General features: G+C 44.2%; 1 protein-coding gene across 6 annotated transcripts in view; it reads left to right on the top strand.

Moving 5' to 3' along the window:
- tead4 (TEA domain transcription factor 4) overlaps positions 1-24560 on the top strand; it is an 88734-nt gene extending 64174 nt beyond the window's left edge. For 4 of the 6 annotated variants that reach the window (XM_084059312.1, XM_084059308.1, XM_084059311.1 and 1 more), the window contains 6 exons: positions 860-921; positions 2709-2860; positions 3815-3988; positions 14235-14375; positions 19163-19315; positions 22551-24560. In XM_084059312.1, the coding sequence (XP_083915438.1) occupies positions 860-921; positions 2709-2860; positions 3815-3988; positions 14235-14375; positions 19163-19315; positions 22551-22664 (796 nt within the window). In that variant the 3' untranslated portion in view covers positions 22665-24560. The remainder of the gene's footprint in view (positions 1-859; positions 922-2708; positions 2861-3814; positions 3989-14234; positions 14376-19162; positions 19316-22550) is intronic. The other 2 variants (XM_084059310.1, XM_084059309.1) reach the window with 1 other exon arrangement.
- The last annotated feature ends 324 nt before the right edge of the window (positions 24561-24884 follow it).

Raw genomic sequence — 24884 nt, 5'->3', positions numbered from 1 at the left:
CCTCTTTAAATGACATGATACTGATTTTTAACATGCTGCTATTTTCAGGCCTTTTTGTGCTCATTTTAGTGTTGATTTTGACAGCAAATTTAGTTTTAGTCATAGTTTTGAATAAAATTCTATTTAGTTTTAGTCATATTTTAGTCATCTGAAATGTTTTAGATTTTGTCTAGTTTCAGTCGACTAAATATCATAAGGTTTTAGTCGTCTAAATCTACAGTTGATTTAGTCGACTATAATGTATTTTGGCGGTGCCTTGATGGCATCATAATGACTGATTTTACACTTGGTTGCATGCTGAAAATAGCTGATCTACAAGCTCACAACGCGTCACAGCGTGACACGTTGTGAGCTTGTAGATCTGCTATTTTCAGAGCACAATACCCGAGCGCAACCAAACATAAAATGACTTGTCTTTTAGTTCTACTGGATCTCTTCTCCACTAGATCCCTCACTAACATTTTAGTCTAGTCTTTATTTAGTTTTCGTCAGTGAAAAAAGGTAGTCGACGACCATTTTTCGTCATAGTTTTAGTCGACAAAATCAACACTGTACTGTACTGTACTGTACTGTACTGTACTGTTCTGTTCTGTTCTGTTCTGTACTGTACTGTACTGTACTGTACTGTACTGTACTGTACTGTACTGTACCCATCCAATTGTAAAGATTTCCCCGAGAACTGAATAAATATAAACCCGAAAATAAATGCTTCAGCTGTTTGCCATTCTGTGGAGGGAGGCTCACAGATGCCTTGCACACCCCCATCGTCTTTAGAGGTCAGGTGGCCCAATTAGTGTGAGCCCGAGGGGGGGTCATGGGGTTGAGAGGGGGTCTAATGTGTCTCCTCTTGTCTCCCCAGCATTAAGCCCTTCTCCCAACAGAGTTACGCCATGCAGGCGTCCGGCCCGCCCCCCATAACAGGTGGGTTCCCCTCATTTATTTTTTTTACCCTCTCGCGTGTTGACAGACTCGCGTTAACCACTTGAACCCTAGCATCCCTATTCTGGGGGGAATATTTGGTGGAAAATAGCTGATCTACAAGCTTACGTTCGCTACGTGTTGTGAGCTTGTAGATCGCTTTTATGTTTTCTGTGTTCTGTGAAGAGATTTGGTGTCGCAGTAAATACTTTTGGACCTAGTACAGAGCCATGGGGGACCCCAGTCAACTAAGTACTAACTTGTGTCAACGTTAACCACTTAAATCCTACTGTACATACAGTAGGATTTAAGTGGTTGTGGTCTTCTGAATGTTTTTCAGGCCAGTTTGGAAAGAAACCAGTGATTCAGTGTTGATTTTGACTTCAAATTTTGATTTAGTTTTACTCATAGCCTTTTGAACAAAATTCCATTTAGTTTTAGTCATCTGAAATGTTTTAGTTTTTGTCTAGTTTTAGTCGACTAAATATCATAAGATTATAGTCGACTAAATCTACAGTTGATTCGCCCCTTCCTCACGGAGAAGGCAGCCCAGGTGCTCATCCAGGCTCTTGTCATCTCCCGCCTGGACTACTGCAACTCCCTCCTGGCTGGTGCTCCGGCATTTGCCATCAGACCTCTGGAGCTTGTTCAGAAAGCTGCAGCTCGTCTGGTGTTCAACCGCCCCAAGTTCTCCCACACAACTATCCTTCTCCGTTCTCTACACTGGCTCCCCGTAGCAGCTCGGATCCAGTTCAAAACCCTGGTGCTAGCCTATAGGGCAGTGAAAGGAACAGCTCCTTCTTACCTCCGGGCTATGGTCGATGCCTACACCGCTGCCCGACCACTTCGGTCTGCCACCTCGGGGCGACTGATTGCCTCGTCACTCAAGGGTCCTTCTGGTCGATCGACACGGTCACGACTTTTTTCTGTTCTGGCCCCACAGTGGTGGAATGAACTTCCCACTGATGTCAGGACAGCAGAGTCACTGCCCATCTTTCGCCGCAGGCTGAAAACCCACCTCTTCAGGAAACACTACCCTTCCTCTTTGTCTGGCTTACTTGTTGTTAACTAGTTGTACGAACTCTTGCTTTATTGTTGTACTGTTTTATTGGATCTTGTTTGGTCGATACACTTTTTGTATTAGCTCGTGCTCATTTGATTTTGCTATTTTGTCTCATCTGTTTAAGAAAGTAGGTAGCTGATATATAGCACTTTTACCTTAGCGCTAGGTATACTCTTGGCTGCTTGTTTTTGCAGAAAATGCACTTCAGACTTCTGGTGATTAGTAGTTTTCGTTCCCTACCTATGTTGAATGCACTTATTGTAAGTCGCTTTGGATAAAAGCGTCTGCTAAATGACTGTAATGTAATGTAATGTAATTTAGTCGACTAAAACGTATGTTGGCGGTGCCTTGATGGCGCCGTAATGGCTAATTTTACACTTGGTTGCATGCTGAAAATAGCAGATCTACAAGCTCACAACACGTCACAGCGCGACGCGTTGTCTTTTTGTTCTACTGGATCTCTTCTCCACTAGATCCCTCACTAACATTTTAGTCTAGTTTTTATTTGTTGACGAAATGTTTAATATATTTAGTCTTAGTTGTAGTCATCATAGCTTAGTTTTTATTTAGTTTTTATTTAGTTTTTATTTAGTTTTCGTCGACGAACATTTTTCGTCATAGTTTTTAGTCGACAAAATCAACACTGCAGTGATTCACACGCTGTAATGGCACAAAGATATCACACATCTTTTTTTTTGCAAATATTCTCGCATGTCCCACCCCGCAGGATACGAAAGCACGGCAGGGCTGTCCATGTCCCCCGGCGCCCCCCCATGGCAGGGCAGAAGTATCGCCAGCTCCAAGCTCCGTATGCTGGAGTTCTCTGCCTTCCTGGAGCAGCCTCAGGACCCAGAGACTGTGAGTAGAGACCATACAATGGTTAGTGTGATGAGTAGAGACCATACAATGGTTAGTGTGATGATGTTATACAGGCTGTGAGTAGAGACCATACAGTACAATGGTTAGTGTGATGTTATACAGGCTGCAGCCCAAGTCTGATATGGTCTCTGTCGGGTGGAAAACCTCATTTTGTCCAAAACTGTTACTTTTCAGGATTACAATTCAAAAAGTATCCAAAATAGCAGATCTACAAGCTCGAAACGTGTCGCTTCGCGCCACGTTTCGAGCTTGCAGATCTGCTATTTTTGATACTTTTGTATGACGCTGTAGTAGCCTATGATCTGCTTCTAATTAAAAAGTTAAAATATGGAGGTTTTCTGCCCGACAGCAACGATATTTAGATCTGAACAGCAACAAACAAACAAACAAACAAACAAAAAAACATGGAAACTGATGTTTGTGAATCAGATTTGAAATGCATTCCTATATAGTGGTTTAAATGTGATTAAACTCTTTAGATTTAGATTTCTAAATGTGTGTCTCAGTTGGGGAGGCCCTGACACTGAAGTCTGATGTATACTTTTGCTTGCCAGAAATATATCTACAGATCTACAAGCTCACAACACGTTGTGAGCTTGTAGATCTGCTATTTTCACGCACTTGTCTGAGTACCCTAATCCAATCTGATCTCTTGTAAATAACAGTGTGGACGGTCAGTCCTAAAAGATCAAATTTGGTGGAAAACCTCATTATGTCCAAACTTTCAGGATTCAAATAAAAAAATCAAAAGCCACGTTTCGAGCTTGTAGATCTGATACTTTTGATACTTTCGTATGACACTGTAGTATGATCAAGCAGGGTGTTAATTTACGAAAAAAACACATAAAGTTTGAATATGGAGATAAGAGGTTTCTGCATGACAGCAAAGATATCAGATGTGTCTGGAGTCTGAACAAGGCCTAATTAGTATCCTTCTCTGTCTCCACCCTGCAGTTCAACAAGCACCTCTTTGTGCACATCGGTCAGTCTAACCCCAGCTACAGTGACCCGTACCTGGAGGCCGTGGACATCCGGCAGATCTACGACAAGTTCCCCGAGAAGAAGGGAGGCTTGAAGGAGCTGTTTGACAAAGGGCCGCACAACGCCTTCTTCCTCGTCAAGTTCTGGGTGAGCAGGACCTCCGTCTAAGTTCAGTGACGCAATGTGAGCCTGTACATCGGCTAGTTTTCCTACCTTTGTGTGACACTATCATACCACAAAATATAAAATATTTTTTTGATAAATATGGGGATACAAGATTTCATACGCTCTTAATTACAGCAAACACAGACAGACACAATGCTGTCTAATGGATTTCTAACCCACCCAGGAATGTAGACATGGGAGAGACCCTCACAAATATTTTATTAAACATTTTCTGTTTATTAAAGAGCTGGAGAGACATGGAGACTTCTGTTACTGAACAAACACTCTATAGCAGGGGGTCCGGGACCCCTAAGGGGTCTTCAGAGTTACTACAGGGGGTCCGCCAAATCTTTGTGTGGTGGGGAACATTAGCCTAAAATAGCAGATCTACAAGCTCGAGCTTGTGGGTCGGCTATTTTCGCAGAGTCAGTGTAGAGGGAAAAAGAGCAGACCAAGTACAGAGCGAACGGTCAAGTTGACTAAATATTGAGGGTTTAAATGTTAACTGCCTGAAAATACAAATGAACATGAATCCAGCTATCTATGAAATCTATGAAAAAGTGTTATCTGCAACACAATTTTACACAATATGTAGTGGGGGTCCCTGCTTCATCTCTCTCCTCTAGGGGGTCCTTGGCCTGAAAACGTTGAAGACCCCTGCTCTATAGCAATGATTACTATCAGAATATAGCGCTTTTATTTAACCAAAGAAAATCCCTTACCCCAGTGGTTCTCAAACTTTTTCATGCCAGGGACCCCCAAATTGACACTTATTAGCCCGCGGACCCCCATTTGAAAAGATAAGCCAGGGGCCCCCATAAGAGAAGATTTTTTACGGCTCTAGCATTGATTCTCAACCATTTTAATTTCAGGGACCACCAGTTTGACATGCATTAGGCTACGGACCCCCATGTAATGGCATTTATATCACTGGGACCCCAATTCATATTGTAAAATCAATGTTAATGTAACTCTGAGAGTGTACAAATGGAACCAAATGGACCCGTTAGGGTTTACAGACCCATAAGGGTCCATTTGGTTCCATTTGTACACTCTCAGAGTTACAGACCCATAAGGGTCCATTTGGTTCCTATCCATCATTTTGCTGGGGACCCCTGGAACCCCCTCAAGGACCCCATGGGGGTCCCCAGACCCCACTTTGAGAACCAATGCCTTACCCTACCTTTTTGAATGGTAGTTGAGCTGAGGTTCACACATGTATGCTGTGTCTCCTAGTCATGAAGGCAAGGTGAGAGAGTGCAGTTTATGTTGTCGTTAATGTTTTTTGGCACCTGTCGACCGTTAATGGCCCGGCGGCGTTTATCTCACTGGTGGAGCTAAGCGTCAGGAGTTAAAGGAACTTACAGGTGATTTAGTGATAAAATGAATGGAAAGTCACTGATCCACAGACGTGAATGTGGTGGTATTCACTGGCAGAGGGCATCGCAGTGGAGGGCTGCGTGTGTGTGTGTGTGTGTGTGTGTGTGTGTGTGTGTGTGTGTGTGTGTGCGTGTGTGTGTGTGTGTGTGTGTGTGTGTGTGTGTGTGTGTGTGTGTGTGTGTGTCCATTTGTTAGTGCCCCCCCTGCGTCTGCTTGTGCGTACATTTTTTAATTTCTTTAGTGTGTGTGTGTGTGTGTGTGTGTGTGTGTGTGTGTGTGTGTGTGTGTGTGTGTGTGACAGCAGCCTTGGGGAGAGTGGCAGGTCTGATCTTTCACTTGGGAAATGTGAGACAGGGCACCTGTCCCCCTCGCTATGAGACTGAACCCAGCCCACACGCACTACGCTTATTTATAGACCACACACACACACACACACACACACACACACACACACACACACACACACACACACACACACACACACACACACAGAGGGATGGATGGAGTGGGAGAAGAAAGAGAGGATGTTTTCCTCCTCTATGTGAAGAGAACAGTGTGTGAAAGAGTGTTCATTTAACTCTTAGCGGTATGAATGGATTTATATAATATGTATTATTGAATGTGATGTGAAAGTTTACATAGTAAAGTCATCATTTATAGATGAACACTGAGGACTTTACTATGTGTATGAGGGAGAGAGATTACAAAGGGGTTTAAGGTTCACCCGTAAGAGTCTGTAACATGTGTAACTCTGCAGAGTTAAAGGTAATGTAAAGCTGTGTTTTATCCAATCAGGAGAGAGTACCCATTTATCAGCTGCAATTTTATAGTGTTCCAATCACAGTTTTGTCTGCTTATGTTTCGGTTTCATCACTTCCAGTTTCACTTGTTTATCCTGTATCCTGTATGAGTTGTCTCTCCTTATTGGATATAAAATCATATGTGATATACATATCATTATATGCCCTTTATTATTATTACACCTGCAACAGCTAGTTTTAATTTTTGTTTTCAGAATTTGCAACTTCAGTGTGGTCAGCTTTTCTGTGGCTCGATTCAGAATATAATGATATGCACGTAGCTCCACTCCGCCCCTCCCACCCAACAACGGATAACCACGCCTACATTTTATGTTTCTTTTCATTTCTGGATTCTGATCAAATAAATGAAGAGGCGGGGTGTCCTGACCCTTTAAATGAGCACTAAGGATGTGGCTGTGTGCTTCCTCTCAGCTCAGTCCTGGGTGTTAGTTGAACTTTAGGCTTTAGGGTTTCTGAGAGTGGGCGCCATGGCACCCTATGACACAAGTCCAGGGTGCTGCAGAATACTTTGATAATATTTGATCAATATCACTTCAGTTTAACCACTTAGACCCTCTATACTTACTAAGACATGAGTCACATTGTACTTGGTGGATTCTTTTTCCATCTACACCAAATCTCTCGATCTATAAGCTTGTGACGTGCTGTGAGCTTGTAGAACGGCCTCAAGTATAAAGTTATTTTCAATCTGTCCTAATGGAAAGTTTTTCAGGGGTGCCATGGATTCAAAAGTTATTTACATGGGTGACAAAACAGTTGGAGAACCACTGCTCTAGAGCATAACGTTTTGACCGTCCCAAGAGTCAAAAGAAGTCAGGATTTCGCTGTGTGTGCACACGCAACTTTGTCCGTTTTTACCATCCCTGACCTTCCTGACTTTACCTCTGGACGACAAGACCTTTGGTGTTTGAGTCACACACACACACACACACACACACCACGTGTACACGGCTACATCAGCACAATTTTACACGTACATACAGTACGGTACATACAGTACACACACACTCGTTTCGTCTGCGTTGTTCTCCAAACATGCCATTCGGTGGACATTTTCATCCAAAATGCCACGATCGTGTGCAGCATTAGTAAAGAACGTGGCCCTTAGTAAAGAACGTGGCCCTTAGTAAAGAACGTGGCCCTTAGTAAAGAACGTGGCCCTTAGTAAAGAACGTGGCCCTTAAAGAACGTGGCCCTTAGTAAAGAACGTGGCCCTTAGTAAAGAACGTGGCCCTTAGTAAAGAACGTGGCCCTTAAAGAACGTGGCCCTTAGTAAAGAACGATCGTGTGCCAATCTGGGGGGTGATTAACTAGACCTATGCTGACTGGAAACCGGGGTTTGGACATGCCCTCAGCCCTCCACTTCCGGTGGTGCGCCTGTGTTTTCATTCCCACTAACAATATTTATCCACGGAACACTAACACCACTTCTCCCAGAGAACATGGATGGTTTTGGTTATAAGCCCACTTGTTTCTATGATGAAAGAACACGTTAAAATGTTACTAACTTTCCGTGGTTTTGTCTGCTCCCAGGACGCTGTTGTTAAATGAGTTTCGGTTTGTTTTCAGTGGGAAGCGAGCGCACAGATGTAAATCCCGCCCACTACATTTGATTGGGTAAAGCGCGGCCTGCTTCCTGATCTGAAGGCACGCCCACTTGTAGGCTAACCCGCACACGTTCAGAACGGGGCTCCTGACAGATTCAGTAGCGCAGCTCTGAATCTGTTCTTGAGAGATTAGCAAAGAACGTGGCCCTTAGTAAAGAACGTGGCCCTTAGTAAAGAACGTGGCCCTTAGTAAAAAACGTGGCCCTTAGTAAAGAACGTGGCCCTTAGTAAAGAACGTGGCCCTTAGTAAAGAACGTGGCCCTTAGTAAAGAACGTGGCCCTTAGTAAAGAACGTGGCCCTTAGTAAAGAACGTGGCCCTTAGTAAAGAACATGGCCCTTAGTAAAGAACGTGGCCCTTAGTAAAGAACGTGGCCCTTAGTAAAGAACATGGCCCTTAGTAAAGAACGTGGCCCTTAGTAAAGAACGTGGCCCTTAGTAAAGAACGTGGCCCTTAGTAGTGTGGGACCAGAACCAGCAACCCTGGCAGCTTTAGTGCCGGCCGTAGCCGAGTGTGTAGAGAGAGACGGCTGTGTAGGAAATAGGAAGGTTGTCTACAGTACATGTGGAAGTGTCCCTGAGCAAGACACTCCACAGCTCCCGCCTGTGTGCTGCTCATATGAGCCATCTGAGCAAGATATCTGCTGGGTAAATGCAGAAAAGTAATTCCTCGCTCCCCTGTGGACCAGTAAATTGTTTCTGTCGGGCGGTCCAAGACTGTTACTTTTCAGGATTCAAATTTAAAAAATAGCTAAAGTTGTAGATCTACAGGCTCAAAACGTGGTGCCAATGCTTTAGTGTGAAGCTGTAGTATGATCAAGTGGGGCGTTGCATTGATTTAAAATTATGTAAACATTTATTTTTATTTTACTAATGCCAGGTAAAAAGTTTAACCACAAGCCCTATTTCATGTCCAATATATATATATAGGGATGTCAGTGTTTAAAATGTATATGTATTAGGCTATAGAATGTGCCTATTGTGAAATGTGTGCACACAAAGTGATGTAGTAAATAAAATTTAAAAAAATCATGACTTTTTGTATAGGTGTACACATTTAGGGATATTTCACTTTCAAACATGTTTGGGGTCATTCTAATGTCTACTCAGGCTTTTGTGAGCACCCTGGACAGCTTTTAAGTTGCTTGGTTCAGTATTTAGATATTTGATATTCATGTTATACAATGAATACTATTCCTATACAAACCCGTTGTAACTCCATTTTAACCATGTTCGATTCATTTAAAACACGCGTCCTTAGTCCTGGTGACTGATATTGTCCTTACAATATACGTGAGGGGCCGTGTTTTTTCAATGACTTTTTGTTCATTTACTTAAAAACTGATTTGTTTTTAAATAAAACACACAATGGTTGTGTATAGGAAGGGAACATGTCTGACACACAGTATTAGGAAGCACTGCCCTCAAAAAACACGTCGGCGCCATGGGTTCTGCTCTCATCTGCACCCGGCCTGCCATTCCGACAAGGCCGTTGAATGTCAGTTTCACGGCGCGGCCGGACGCTATCTCATGCCACCAGTTGGCCCGCCGTCCTTCTCACACGGACCACCTTATTTATTGTGGGGAGATAAAAGACATTGGTGAGTGACACCCCTATTGGACACATACAGCGGCCGTCTCCCTGTCCCGGAGAGAGGAGCAGCAGCTGCTGCTGGGGGGGGGGTGGGGGGTGGGGGAGGGCGTGTGGCATTTGATGAAGGGGGTTAGGGCTGTATATCACTACAACACAGAGAGAGAGAGAGATAGAGAGAGAAAGAGAGAGGGGGTGAGGGAGGAGAGAGGCAGAGAGAGAGAGAGATAAACAGAGAGAGAGAGGGGAGGGGAGAGCGGGAGAGAGAGACAGAGGGAGAGGGAGAGGGGAGGAGAGAGGGAGAGAGAGAGTTAGATGGGGACAGAGAGACCGAGAGAGAGGGGAACGGACAGACAGGCAGGCAGACAGACAGACAGACAGAGACGGAGATGGAGAAAGACACAGACAGACAGACAGACAGAGAGAGGGATGGAGGAAGAGGGGAGAAGAGATAGAGAGGGAAAGGGAAGAGAAGTGGATTTTGAGAAAACAAAGAGAAAGGGGGGATGGACATGGGATTCTTTTTAATGAGAGAGAGAGAGAGAGAGAGAGAGAGAGAGAGAGAGAGAGAAAGAGAGAGAGAGAGAGAGAGAGAGACAGACACAGAGAGAGAGAGGGGGGGAGAGAGACAGAGACACACAGAGAGAGAGAGGGGGGGAGAGAGACAGAGACACACAGAGAGAGAGAGGGGGAGAGAGACAGATAGAGTCACACAGAGAGAGAGAGAGAGAGGGGGAGAGAGACAGACAGAGAGACTGGGGACATATGGATGCAACCAGTCATCAGTCAGTGGGACATGGTGTCTCTCCTCCTGTGCAGTTGATGTCACAGAGCTGTGGCCTCCAGCAGCCATGATGACACAAAGGCAACTCTCCTTCTATCTGCCTCCCTGAGGGGGGTCCTGTCTTCATTCTGCTGGCATCCATCCACCACTAAATAACACACATTCTGCTGCAGCAAAAACTCCTCCACCACCACCCACTGCCCCCACCCACCCCCCACCCACCACCCACCACCACCGCCCCCCCAAAACTCTGACAGTGTATGAATCTTAATGGGACGTGTTGGTGTGTATTCGTACTACTGTCAGAGTATCAAAATGTAACTTAAAGTGGGGTCCTTGGGGCGGGGGGGGAGGGGTCCCCAGCTAGTTAATCCAGCATCACCATCATTTTAACCTCTTTATCCATGTCTTATACGTTGGCTGTTAAAAATAGCCGATATACAAGCTCACAGCGCGTCACTTAGTGCCACGCTGTGAGCTTTTAAATCTGCTATTTTTGGAGAAGAAAAATATCCTGAAAGTATTGTTTTTTTTAACACAAATCTCCTCTGGAGGGGGTCCCAGGTCTCTTCTGGAGGGGGTCCCAGGTCTCTTCTGGAGGGGGTCCCAGGCACTAAACATTTAGAGTTGGGGTTCCGTTGCCAAAATACATATGAATCTGTGTGTCCTCGTCATGAAAAACCATGAGAACAACTGGTATAAGGGAGAGGATTTCAACCCCCCCAACCCTCCAAGAGAACAAGGGGGTGGGGGTGGGGGGGCCATACAAATAAGCAGAATGAAATCCTCAACACATCCTCAGATATGATAACCTTGTTAACGCCTCCATAAAGACCCCCAGAAAAAAAAAAGCAATGTGTTTGATGTTGTTGCCGGGGCGACGCAGCAGGTTGTCGGGCGGGTCATGACTCGGGGGTGTCCTGAGGCACAGGGGTTGGCATGGCGACCGGTGACAGGCGGCTGGCCTGCCTCCAAAGCTATGGCATTCTGGATTGAATTTCCAAGCCGGCAAATCCACCAGCTCACCCCCCCCCCCTACCCCCCCCCCCCCCCCTTTCCACCTCCCCACCGAGACAGCAGGGGTGTGAAAACAACTGAAGTACGTTTACTCAAGTACTATATATACTTTAAGTACAATTTTGAGGTACTTTTACTTTACTTGAGCGTGTTGTTTTTTCATACCCTTTACAGTACATTTCACAGGCAAATATTTAAAACCTTTACCAAGTTACTATGATTTAGATTTACAGTAGATTATTAATACAAAACATACATTTACCAATTAAGCCCTGGTTTATCCTTTGTCTGTGTGAAAATGGAGAATCTGGTGACACGTTATATTTTTGTATTATCTTGAGATAAAACAAACTTTTCAAGCACTCATATGTTAATGACATTCTGCTTAATGATGAGTTAATGACATTCTGCTTAATGATGAGTACTTTTACTTATGGTCCTTTAAGTGTCCTTCACTCACACAGCATCTTGAATACAAGACATTCTCTACATTGTGGTATTGATACTTTTACTAAAGTAAAAGAAATAATGGAGTAATCGAGTACCTCTCTACCACCGTTAGACACCCACTGGCTGCCCTGCATTGTACCCCTCCTCCCCCCCCCCCCCCCACAGCGCCCGTGGCCCTGTCCTAACGGATTGTCTTGTGCCTTTGAAGTGCTGAGGGAATCCGATTTGGGCCGGCGCTGCTAAATTGTTACACAGCCAGCCGGGCCCACCGTGATCTAATCAGCCAATTGTGTGCTGTTGATTGTAATTGGATGAATTCCCTCGCAGGCCGTTAGGGGAGCGGGCAAACGGCGGTGTGGTGGGGGTCACCAGGCCCCCGGGATGAAGACAAATAGAGGAATTATGGGGGCGGGGCGATGAAGACGAAGAGATGAGGAGAGGCTGAACGGCGGCTCAATGGCCTATTAGGAGACAAGGGCCTGAGAGGGGAATAGGTATAAAGTGCCCCCCCCCCCCGCCCCCTACCCTGGCTGTCTTGATGATGTAGATGGCACCTCTCTCGTCCTGATCTGAGATCAGATTACAGCAGCACCGTATTCTGATGTCTGAACTATCAGGAGGATCTGAGATGGATCTGAAACCTGGATTAATGTGTTGATGTCCACCTGAGTGATAATACGTGTGTGTGTGTGTGTGTGTGTGTGTGTGTGTGTGTGTGTGTGTGTGTGTGTGTGTGTGTGTGTGTGTGTGTGTGTGTGTGTGTGCGTGCGTGCGTGCGTGCGTGCGTGCGTGCGTGCGTGCGTGCGTGCGTGCGTGCGTGCGTGCGTGCGTGCGTGCGTGCGTGCGTGCGTGCGTGTGTGCGCACAAAAGCACAGCAGCTATTTTCGCTATTGTGTGACACTGTTCTCGGATCAAGTATAAAGTATAGAGCTTGACTGCTTAATCAGACTAATTCATTTAGTCGAAGAAAACATATATAAAAACAATTCATGTCGATTCGTTGAAAAAACAAATACCAAAAAATTAGCTTATTGATTATTCAATGAATCGAAAAAGTAATCAATGGACTAACTGCTGGGAAAGTAATTCCAGGCCACACACACACACACACACACACACACACACACACACACACACACACACACGCTGCGTCTTGGGAATGCTTAGAGCAGGATTGACAGCCTAATGCTAAGTCAACAGGGGCCACGTTGGGGCCATGGGACGCTCCTTGGCTTTGCAGAGAATCCCTCTGGGGCTTTGTAGAGCTGTCAGAGTTAGTAACACAGCTTCATCAAGCTCAGCACACGTGTTGACACCCTCCTCTCCTCTCATCGTCCACCCCGATGCACCCAATGTCCCACCTCCTTCAGGAATCACAGTTTCTTTGGCCTGTCCAGATTGGAGTCAGATTGGGTTTTTATTAAAGGAGAATGCCGGTCATTTTAGGTTGTATGTTTGATGTGTCGCTAACCACTCACCAACATACAAAGATCTGCCCCTGTTGTCCATTCTGCAGACCCCCTTGCAGCGGCATAATGGGAGACGTGTGTAAGAGTGAAAATCACAGAACAGAACCTGGCATGTGCCAGATTTTGTGAGAGAAACAAGCAACGAGCGTCATGTCGTTCTGCACGAACGGTAGCTCATGCGGGACATTCAGCGCATGTTTGAGTATCATGAGACTCCACTATGAGGAGTAGTAGAAAAAACAACAACTTTGCATGGGTTAAAATAGACGATTTTCACTCTTACACACGTCTCCCATTATGCCGCTGCAAGGGGTCTGCAGAATGGACAACAGGGGCAGATCTGGAAATATTCAACGTTCCTTTGTATGTTGGTGAGTGATTAGCGACGCATCAAACATACTTGACCGGCACTCTCCTTTAAAGCTGCACTATGTAACTTTCCTCCTCTACCCCGGATTTGAACCCAGGTCTTCAGTGCAAGTGATTTTTTTTTACCATTGAGCTAATAGAGCCTGCCTGCTTGCTCAGGGGATAAATTAAATCTTTGTGTCAAACAAGAAACGGGATGGTGTCAAAGGTCACCGTATCTAAATGTCTCAATAGAAGAGTACAACCAAATACAACCACCCCAATGGTATAAGTTATATTGTATTAACATACTCTACCATACAGATTGGACTGAATTAAATGTATTCATAAAGAAAACTAGTACCGCTCTAAGTCACCATAAAACCACATAGAAACAGATTTGAACCACATTCCGGTGGTTTGACACTTGAGGCCTGATTTAGGTGGAAACCTCATACCTGTACGTCCAAAACTGTTTCAGCATTCAAATTCTAAATCTGCAAGATCTGCAAGCTCACACGAGCTTACAGATCTGCTACTTTTGATGCTTTTGTGTGACGCTGTAGTATGATCAAGTCAGGCATTGATTTACAAAAAAAACACAAAAACTTAAAATATGGAGATAAGAGGTTTCTGCCCGACAACAACGTTATGCAATGTTTTGGAAAAATAAATGTTAATATTTAGTTTTTGACCAGTGTTTGTCCCTCCTCCTCCTCCTCCTCCTCCTCCTCCTCCTCCTCCTCCTCCCTCCTCCCTCCAGGCGGACCTGAGTGCTAACCTACAGGATGACAGTGGTTTCTTCTACGGCGTGTCCAGTCAGTATGAGAGCTCTGAGAACATGATCATCACCTCCTCCACCAAGGTCTGCTCCTTCGGCAAGCAGGTGGTGGAGAAAGTGGAGGTGAGAGAGGAGAGAGCAGTGGTTCTCAAACCTTGTCATGTCAAGGACCCCCAAAATTATGTATTTTTTCTTTAAAAAATTGCAGATCTACAAGCTCATAGCGTGGCACAAGGTGACGTGCTGTGAGCTTGTATATCTGCTATTTTTCAATAGCTAAAGTATAAAATATGGTTAAAGTAGGCAGGGTAAGTGATATTTTTTGGTTAAAACAAAAACGTGTTTTTGTTAAAGCATTATATTCTTAGTACTCATTGCTATAGAGTGTTTGTTCAGTAACAGGAGTCTCCCTGTCTCTCCAGCTCTTTAATACATTTTCAACATTTCAGCCAATCAGGAGAGAGTACCCATTTATCAGCTACATTTTTAGTGTTCCAGTTCCTAATGTGTGTCTGCTCATTTCTTTGTGTCATCACTTCTAATATCACTTGTTTAGTCTGCATTCTGACTGAGTTCTCTATCCTGATTGGATAAAATTGATATCCCAACCTGAAAATGGATTTTCTGTTTCTTTAAGAGCTGGAGAGACACGGAGACTCCTGTTACTGAACAAACACTCTATAGCAATGATTACTATCAGAATATAGAGCTATTTAACTTTAACCAAAGAAAATCACTTACCCTACCTTTACAATGATTGTGACGTTATATGGCCTCTGCATTTATCAGCCTGCAGCCATAGTTGGTGTGACCGTACCCTTAAAAAGTTATTTCAACCCAATGAGTAATTTTTCCATTTCATAAAACAGACATCTGTAGGATACCAGGATTACTTTTTCTGAAAAAGCTGATGCTGTGAGCTTGACCACAATTGAGATAACTAGAAGCTCGCCCCCGCTACGCGGGGGCTCGCGTCTAGCCCGCGGCCACGCCCACGTAGCGCCCGCGGCCACTTGGCAACTCATATAAGTGGCGTAGCGTCATGAGGGCCAGTGGGGCCGTGGCTCGGTCAGTGAAGACCCTGTAGTGCGGATGATATGTGGCATAGAGGGGCAGATTGTAAATCCCCAGAGGAAACATCCGTGGGCTACCATTGGTTCAGCGATGTGTGCGGTCGCCCTGCGGCCCCTCCTCCTCCACCAATGTGCAGTATTGAGAGCCCTGACGTCACAACAATTGGAGCGATGGGCACTGCACTCTGGTTGTTTAGGGTACACCTAGGGCCCAGGTAGAACCCAGTTAAAGCCTGCATGGGCAAACCCAGTTAGGACCCGCCTTGGTCCCACATAAACATGGCTAGTTGGGGCCCACCTAAGGGCCAGGTAGAAGCTACTTATAGCCTGCATGGGCATCGCAGTTGGGACTGAAGTGGATGCCGCTGACATTGCTGACATGGGGTCCATATGGTTTAGCCCACCTTGAAACCATATGGGAACTACGCTGGCATGCTGGCTGGAATGCAAACGCTGCATCATACCTGTAGTGTTTAGTTTGATGTTGTGTGTGTAGCAGATATACCTGCAGTGTGTAGATCAATGTCCATATGAAAGTCAATGCCCAGCAGTGTTTTTTTTTCTCCAGCAGAGTTTCTAGTGTCTCTGTCTCTCTCTGGAAGAGGTTGCACATGAACTCTGCAGCCGCACTGAGGCGCTCCAACACAAACACTCTGACATTAAGCTGCTTCACACAACAAACATCAGCACCACGCTGCTGTTTGTCCAAAAGACACAATATCTCCTCTCCGACCGACGTCATGTGTTCATGTATCGACAGCCGTACAGACTCCTTTTGACACATTTGACCTCGTTTATCCAGCTCTCACTGACTCTCCACATCGGGCTGTTATAGCGCCACCATGAGGCTGATTAGAGAAATCTCAAGTGGAATTTCTTCCTCGGCATAGTGGGAATGTGGGTGCAAAGTTGCACGGAAAGTGCATGCTGTGTTCATAATGTGAGGCATTTTGGTCCAAACGGAGCAGTCCTGCAGACTTTGGAAGCCATTTTAGCCAATCAGGATGGAATATGAAAAATCTGAAAGAGCCTTTTTTTTTAATGACTGTGGAGATACTGTGTACCGATTTGCGTGATGTTTGGGCAAAATATGTAGGAGTACTGTGAGAAAATGTGTTTAGCAAAAAGCGGCCTCCTGGTGGCACTGTAACAGGGCCATGTGAAAGAAATAGGGCAGAGGTTCTGAATTGGCATCCAGGGAGTGTGTGTGCACAGTTTCGCTGCGATCAAGTCAACGATGTGAGAGATTAGCTATCACAGACGGACGGACAGGGGGTGAAACATAGTCTTGCACCATGCCTGTCGGCCTGGCGGAGACAATAAAAAAACGAAAGTAAAGGAAATGACCATTTCTGCAACAAAAGTAGTCAACAAACTATACTATAAAAACATGGGCCACATTGTCAAATAATCTAAGAAAGAGGCAATCATGTAGAAAATAGCCGATCTACAAGCTTACAAAGCCTCTCAACGTGAGGCGTTTCGAACTTGTAGATCGGCTATTTTCACAATATTTACTTGTGGAACGGAGTCAAACAGAATGGGGGGGTCCCCAGATCAAGTACGTTTATTTGGGGGGGGGGCGGCCTGAAAGGGTTGATAAGCACTGCTCTAATCTGAGCGAAATTATCTGAATTTACTACATGACCATAATGCAGCCTCTGACATGCGTAGCACGGGGCGGTCCTGCCATTACGTTAGTTACTGTAGTTGCTGTGGAGCTATAGTTCTCCAGAAGACACACACAAACATACACCATCTACAATGGACTAACTGAGCAGCAATATTGACATTCACCACACGAACGTGCATTGTTGACAAAGTGATTGCACAGCCTCTGCAGGCATGACAACCACGTTAGCGACATGGCAGCTATCACAGCGCCCTGGCCGTCGTCGCTGCGACTGACTGTGATTAGCCTGGGTGGCAGCCTGCTTCGCTACGTTCGGCGGATTTTTTTTTCTCTCTGGAGAGAGAAAAAAAGTCCGCCGAACGCAGCGAAGCAGGCTGCCACCCAGGCTAGACTGTGATGGCTACAGCCATAGATATATAAACACTACAGCAAGCTCTCTGAGATGCCATTGTCTGGAGACTGCTCTTAGCGTGACACGACCAATGAGAGTGAGCGCTGTAGTTGTTGCTAAGATACGGTGGCGTCTCTGCCCCATAGCTTGTAGATCTCTCACGCATGATTGGCGTAGGCTGCGTTGCCAGGTCTGACTGTTTGTATAAGCGATTGTGGGCTTATTTGGGTGCACTTTTGGGCTCGTTGTTTCCATAGACCACGGCAGTGCTTATTTCTTTCCCGTGACCGATGTGGCAAGAGAAGGTGCAAAACGAACCATCCGGAAGTAGATTGCGAGATGAAATATATAGCACTTTTTGATTATTAGAGAAGGAGACACATGTGAAGGTGGAAAATGAAATGTAGGAGATTATATATTTTTTCATGAGCGATTTTTGTAGCAAGTTGTGAGTGAATTGGGCTACTCCTGTGGGCGGGGGGCTGATTAGAACCATTGGGGTTTGGGAAGGAGACGCTCTCTGTTTGAGTGGAAAGATGCAAGCCAGTATTGGCACATTAAAGAATGAATAACCCCGAGCCCAGAAGATGAGTTCCACTGATAAAACATTATGAATCATTATTCAAGTCCACATCATGAGTCATGACTCACCATTATGCTTCCCGTTAACCCGAGACACACACACACACACACACACACACACACACACACACACACACACACACACACACACACACACACACACACACACACACACACACACACACACACACACACACACTACATACGATCCCTTGGTGGAGCCTTCTGCCACATACAGTAATGATGTTTTGTGCCTTTATCATTTGATTATCGTCACTGGTAATATATGTATTGTCATATTTAGAGAGCCATACATTGCATTAGGTATATTATATTACACATTTTACACATTATCACATAGATGACCCTATTGAATGTATTCAACTGAGTTTCAGTGGCAAATGTTATTTTGATGTTTGCCATGATGAATTTCCATATATTTATATATGTATATATCGTCTGTCGGGTGGAAACCTCACATGTCCAAAACTAGAAACCTCACATGTCCAAAACTGTTACTAAAGCTGTTCAAAAACAGCTAAAGTAGCAGATATTCAAGCTGGAAACACGTCGCTTCGCACCACGTTTCCAGCTTGTAGATCTGCTACTTTTTATGTTTTCGTGTGATGCTGTAATACATTGGTTCTCAAAGTGGGGTCCAGGGACCCCCAGGGGTCCTTGAGGGAGTTCCAGGGGGTCCCCAGCTAAATGATAGTTAGGACCCTTATGGGTCTGTAACTCTGAGAGCGTACAAATGGAACCAAATGGACCCGCTCAGAGTTAAATTAACATTGATTTTACAATATAAATTGGGGTCCCAGAGATAGAGATGCCATTAAATGGGGGTCCGCAGCCTAATGCATGTCAAACTGGGGGTCCTTCAAAATAAAATGGTTTAGAATCACTGCTAGAGCCGTAAAAATATTCTCTTATGGGGGTCCCTGGCATATCTTTTCAAATGGGGGTCCGCGGGCTAATAAGTGTCAATTTGGGGGTCCTTCGCATGAAAAGGTTTGAGAACCCCTGCTGTAATATGATCAATTAATTTATGAAAAAACACAAAAAGTTAGAATATGATGTTTTTTGCCCGACAGCATCAGAGAGAGAGAAACATTTTGCTCATGTACAATACTGTAACATACTGTAGTATATATTGTTTAAAAACAATGTATACATTGTGATAAAAGGGATGTACATACTGTATGTGATGTCTCTCTCTCTCTCTCCATAGACGGAATACGCACGGTTCGAGAACGGGCGCTACGTGTTCCGGATCCACCGCTCACCGCTGTGTGAATACATGATCAACTTCATCCACAAACTCAAACACCTGCCAGAGAAATACATGATGAACAGCGTGCTGGAGAACTTCACCATCTTACAGGTACAGTAAGACAAGTACATGATGAACAGCATTGGTTCTCAAAGTGGGGTCTGGGGACCCCCAGGGGTACTTGAGGGGGTTCCAGGGGGTCCCCAGCTAAATGATGGATAGGAACCAAATTGACCCTTATGGGTCTGTAGCTCTGAGAGTGTACAAATGGAACCAAATGGACCCTAACGGGTCCATTTGGTTCCATTTGTACACTCTCAGAGTTACATTAACATTGATTTTACAATATAAATCCCAGAGATAGAAATGCCATTAAATGGGGTCCGTAGCCCTAATGCATGTCAAATTGAAATTAAAATGGTAGAGAATCACTGCTAGAGAGCCGTGTTACGGGGGTCCCTGGCTTATCTTTTCAAATGGGGGTCCGTGGGCTAATAAGTGTCAATTTGGGGGTCCTTGACATGAAAAAGTTTGAGAACCACTGATGTACAGTACATGAGTACAGTAAGAGCAGTACATGAGTACAGTAAGAGAAGTGCATGATGAACAGTGTGCTGGAGAACATCTTACGGGTACAGGACAGGATCGTCAGATCGTCATTCTGACAGCAAATGTTCATTTAGTTAGTCATAGTCTTTTGAATAAAATTCCATTTAGTTTCAGTCATATTTTAGTCATTGAAATGTTTTAGTTTTACTCTAGTTTTAGTTAAAAGCTAAATGGCATAAGATTTTAGTTGACCAAATCTGCAGTTGGTTTAGTCGACTAAAATGTATTTTGGCGGCGCCTTGATGGCGTCGTAAAGCCTGATTTATACTTGTAGCTGTACACAGTAGTGTAGGTACTGTACTACCAGTGGTGGAAAAAGTACTAAAATGTTTGAAAACAGCAGAGGCTGCTACAAGCTCACAACGCGTTGTGAGCTTGTAGATCGGCTATTTTCAAATAGCCTATGTATATAGGGCTTAAGTGGTTAATGTACTGTATATGTTACATAATATCATAATTTATATCTGAAAAGTAACTAGTAACTAAAGTTTTCAAATAATTGTAGTGGAGTAAAAGTACAATATTTGCCTCTGAGATGTAGTGGAGTACAAATAGAAGTACAGAAAATGGGAATTACTCCAGTAAAGTAAAAATTCCTCAGAAGTGTACTGAATACATTACTTGAGTAAATGTACTTAGTTACGTTACACCGCTGTGTACTGCTGGATCAACCATGGCTACCTGTAACACATACTGTATGTCATTTGTTTTCCTTGGGCGTCCTGCAGGGATAAAGTATTTTCAAACAGTGTGTTTTTTCGCTGTGGTTGGTAGTTTTGTGAATGAGCCTGTTGGCCTTCACCAGTAGAGAGGGAGGTGAATAACAGGGAGTGTGTCGTCTTATAGTCACTCAGACAGCAGAGGGTTCAAAGACACTGGTGTCCCTTCCACTGGGGGCTGCATTCCTCCTGGACAGGGGGACAATGACCATATTGAGCCCACACTGACGGCTACATGGCAGCATGTCATTAGCTTTACTCAATGGGCTGATTTAAACTCATATTAACCAGGAAGTGCACAGATAGTGAGCGTGCACACACACACACACACACACACACACACACACACACACACACACACACACACACACACACACACACACACACACACACACACACACACACACACACACACACACACACACACAATGTGTTGCTGATGGTGTGCGTCATGCAACAAGTGGCTCTATTCATTGACATGGCGTTATTGAGCATAATGACTTGGTGAAGGCTGCTTGTTCTTGTCTGATTATCTGAGACACTGAACTCACTTTCCAGGCAGAATTGCAGCTTTGTCTCTAGGACAATGGTCAGCACATTTAAGCCCCAAATTAGTCTCATGATTCATATTTGACAAAGTTATCGCTTTAATATTATGCCGTGCTTAAGTTGACTGTGATTTCTGCTGGCCAGTGAGCAGTGCCTTTCAGTTTCAGGGCTAAACAGTGTTTTGCTGTAGGTTGATGTTATTAACTAACTGGAAGTGTTGTCCTGACGTCACTCGTTCATCCCCTGGTTCGTAAAGTCATTTCTCTATAGAGAATAACATTGGGTCATCTTAGAATCGTCTCATATAAGAATTGTGGTCCAAAAATAAACAAAATGTCAGTCACTCATATTTGAAACAGTCTGTTTCTGGTGAAAATGTAACTAATTCGGTGGAAGTAACATTAGCGTTTTGTCACCGTCAGTTGATGCTTCATATCCTTAAGAGTCAAACCGCCGGGATCATTTGTTTGTTTTTGGAACACTGTTCTTATTTGACACGATATTAAACACGTCTATGGGAATTCAGAATGGGGGGAGGGGAAGCCACCCTTGCACATGCATTCTGGTTTTGCCCAAAGTTATTCACATTCTGGCAATTAATATTTAAAACTTTCTCAGACGTGTTAGAAGTGCCCATAGAACCTTCTGCTTCTATTGCAGTGTTTGGAGTTGTTCCACAAGAAAGAGATGATGTACAACTTAGTCGCCAAGAAAGGAATATGATAGCCTTTGCATCCCTTTTGGCTAGGCGTCTGATACTGTTTAAATGGAAAGAAAAACTCCCACCAACTTTCAAATCATGGGTTAATGATGTTATGTATCATTTGACTTTGGAGAAAATTCGCTACTCCACAAGGGGGTGTGCTCTGAAATTTTACACCATCTGGCAACCTTTTTTAACATATATAGAGAGACTGAATGCTGCTGACATTAATGACCCATAAATTGACCCCACTGAATTTGTTTTTGTATTATTATTTTTTTGTGTATTATTATTATTATTATTATTATTATTATTATTATTACTTTTTAATTCAATTTAAATCCTTCTTTAATCATATATATATATATCCTACTGTGTATACTTTATTTTTTTTTGTATTTTTTGTATTTATTTTTTGACTTGTTTATATTGTCCTTTGTGTTAATGGTACAATAAGATACCAGGGTTGTGGCTCTTTCGGAGCGTGAACTTTGGGGGGGTGGGAGGGGTAACATACATTCACTGTTTTTGTATGCCTTTTATTACTGACCTGTATGTAAAAATATAAAATAAAAAAACCTTGAACAAAAAAGAATGGGGGGAGGGGGGGAAACGCGACCCAGGTCGGATTTCTAAATTACATCAGACTTCGATGCTCCATACTACTAATATTTTAAAAAACCTCATCCAACAGAGCATGTTATATGTGTGTGTGTGTGTGTGTGTGTGTGTGTGTGTGTGTGTGTGTGTGTGTCTCCACGTACAGGTGGTGACGAACAGAGACACCCTGGAGACGTTGCTGTGCATAGCCTACGTGTTCGAGGTGTCTACCAGCGAGCACGGTGCCCAGCACCACATCTACAGGCTGGTCAAAGACTGACCGTACCCGCTGGGCCACCGCACCGCCATGGCTCTGCTCCGCTGCTCTGAACTCTAAACACTACAGCACCTCAACCCAGCAAACAGCAAAACACTAAACAATGGACTCCACTTCCTCTGTAAAACGTACCCAGTTCAATGTCAGGACCCAGGGGAACACACTGGCTGTGTCAGCAGCCAGCATTCCCAGGAACAGTGAGTGCAGCAGGGGAAGAAGACGGGCTGGATTTGGGACACTGTGTGGAAGTTGATTCGGGGATTTTGTGTGAAGAGGAGGCTACTACAGCACAAATACAACACACACACACACACACACGCACACGCACACACACACACACACACACACACACACACACACACACACACACACACACACACACACACACATCAGAGGTGTGGAAAATAATCGATTCTACGATGCATTGTGATTCGTTGCGTCCGTGACATGATCAATTTATAGCCGTATATTTATTGTTTCTTTTCTGCTCTCTGGTTGGACAGTAAAAGTTGTGAAATTACAATTAGTTCCGGAAGCAGTGTTGCATTGACATGCACAATACATTGAGCTTTTTCTCATTTAATGTTAAGGCATTCATGTCAAGGAGGAGAGTGATTATACTGTACATACACAGCAGTTTATCAATACAAAAAGTATCTGACTGCTTATCCTCCTATCATTCTACAAAGCTCTGTGAGGTGGTGAGCCCAACATCTCTTCTGCCCGGTTCTCCTGGAGCAATTGATCTGAATTTGCACACAGCCATTGACCATTACAATGTGTTCGCTGGCTCCCGGGTTGCCAGATCATGTGCGCAGTGGCAGCGGTGGCCTAGTGGTTAGAGGGGCGGCCTTGATACCGGAAGGTCCCTAGTTCGATTCCCCAATTCATCACATCAATCATGAATCACCGCTGAATAGCCCTTGAGCAAGGCTTCCATGCAGGGTCCGGCTGGAAACAAGCTTCGTGCTTAGTCCGACACCCTGGGTAAACAACAAACTTTGCTTTGCTTTGCTTTGATCCCCCCACGGGTATGGACTAGTATTAATTATTCAGAAAATGGCCATGTTGTGCAGAAATACAATAAAGAGAGATACATCGTAGAATCAAATGGAATCGTTATGAGGTGAATCGTAATGGAATCGTGAGGCCAGTGCCGATGCACACCTCTAACACACACACACACACACACACACACACACACACACACACACACACACACACACACACACACACACACACAGAGAAGAGGACTTATGGTATGGTGTGGTCTCTTGCACCGAAGGAGCCAACTAAGACGTTGCATGAAGAAGGTTGTGGTTTCATCTCATTTAACTAGTGCTTGTTTGACTTAGTTTCCTTTTACACTCATGGTGCATGTGCAGGGGACGGTTTGACATGGACTTGTGAAGAGTTGGGCTGCCTGAGGGCGCCACCTAGTGAATAGAAATATGAATAACAGTGAGAAAAAAAGAAAAAAAATACGGAGTGGAGACTGAAACCTCCTCTTCTGCACCTCCATAATGTATTGCAGTTTTTTTTTGTGCCAATCTTTTGTGTTATTTGATGAGGCATAATAATGTACAGTGCCACATCCATCTCCTCTGAACATTATGAAAGAATAGAGGCTAAAGAATTGTGATTTTTTTGAAAATAACTATATTGTATTCATCTCGTTTGATGTTGTTTAATGTTCAGTATTTCTTGTACTGTCTTGTTACTGTTTTTTTGGATGACAAAACAAAAACAAACAACTTCTGACTCCAACAAAAGGCACATAATAACACTGCTAACTTGAACCAGATTTATTTGGATCTGTAAGCTGATTACAGAGTTGATTGTAAACTGTAACTTGCCCTGAGGCGTCAGATGGAAAATACAAAGTGCTTCTTTACATAATCTGTGTGTCTGTTGCTGGATTTTAGATTCCAACAATGTAACCTGGTTGTAATCACTATGGATCAGTGCTTTTCATGTGAAGGACCCCCACATTGATATATATTATATTTGGCTGTGGACCCCCATCTGAAAATGTTTTGTGCTCCTTTGCTATTTTTGAATAGCCAAAGTACAAAATATGGTTAAAATGATTGTGGTGCTATGTTAACACATTTAGCTGGGGCCCCCTGGTACCCCCCTCAAGGACGGCCTTGGGGTCCCCGGACCCCACTTTGAGAACCACTGCTATAGATTATTGGTTCTCAACTTTGGGTCCGGGGACCA

This window comes from Gymnoscopelus microlampas (assembly GCF_963454915.1).
Source record: "Gymnoscopelus microlampas genome assembly, chromosome: 6".
Lineage (NCBI taxonomy): Eukaryota > Metazoa > Chordata > Actinopteri > Myctophiformes > Myctophidae > Gymnoscopelus > Gymnoscopelus microlampas.
The sequence above is the reverse complement of the archived record's forward strand: the minus strand, read 5'-3'. Positions and strand labels throughout refer to the sequence as shown.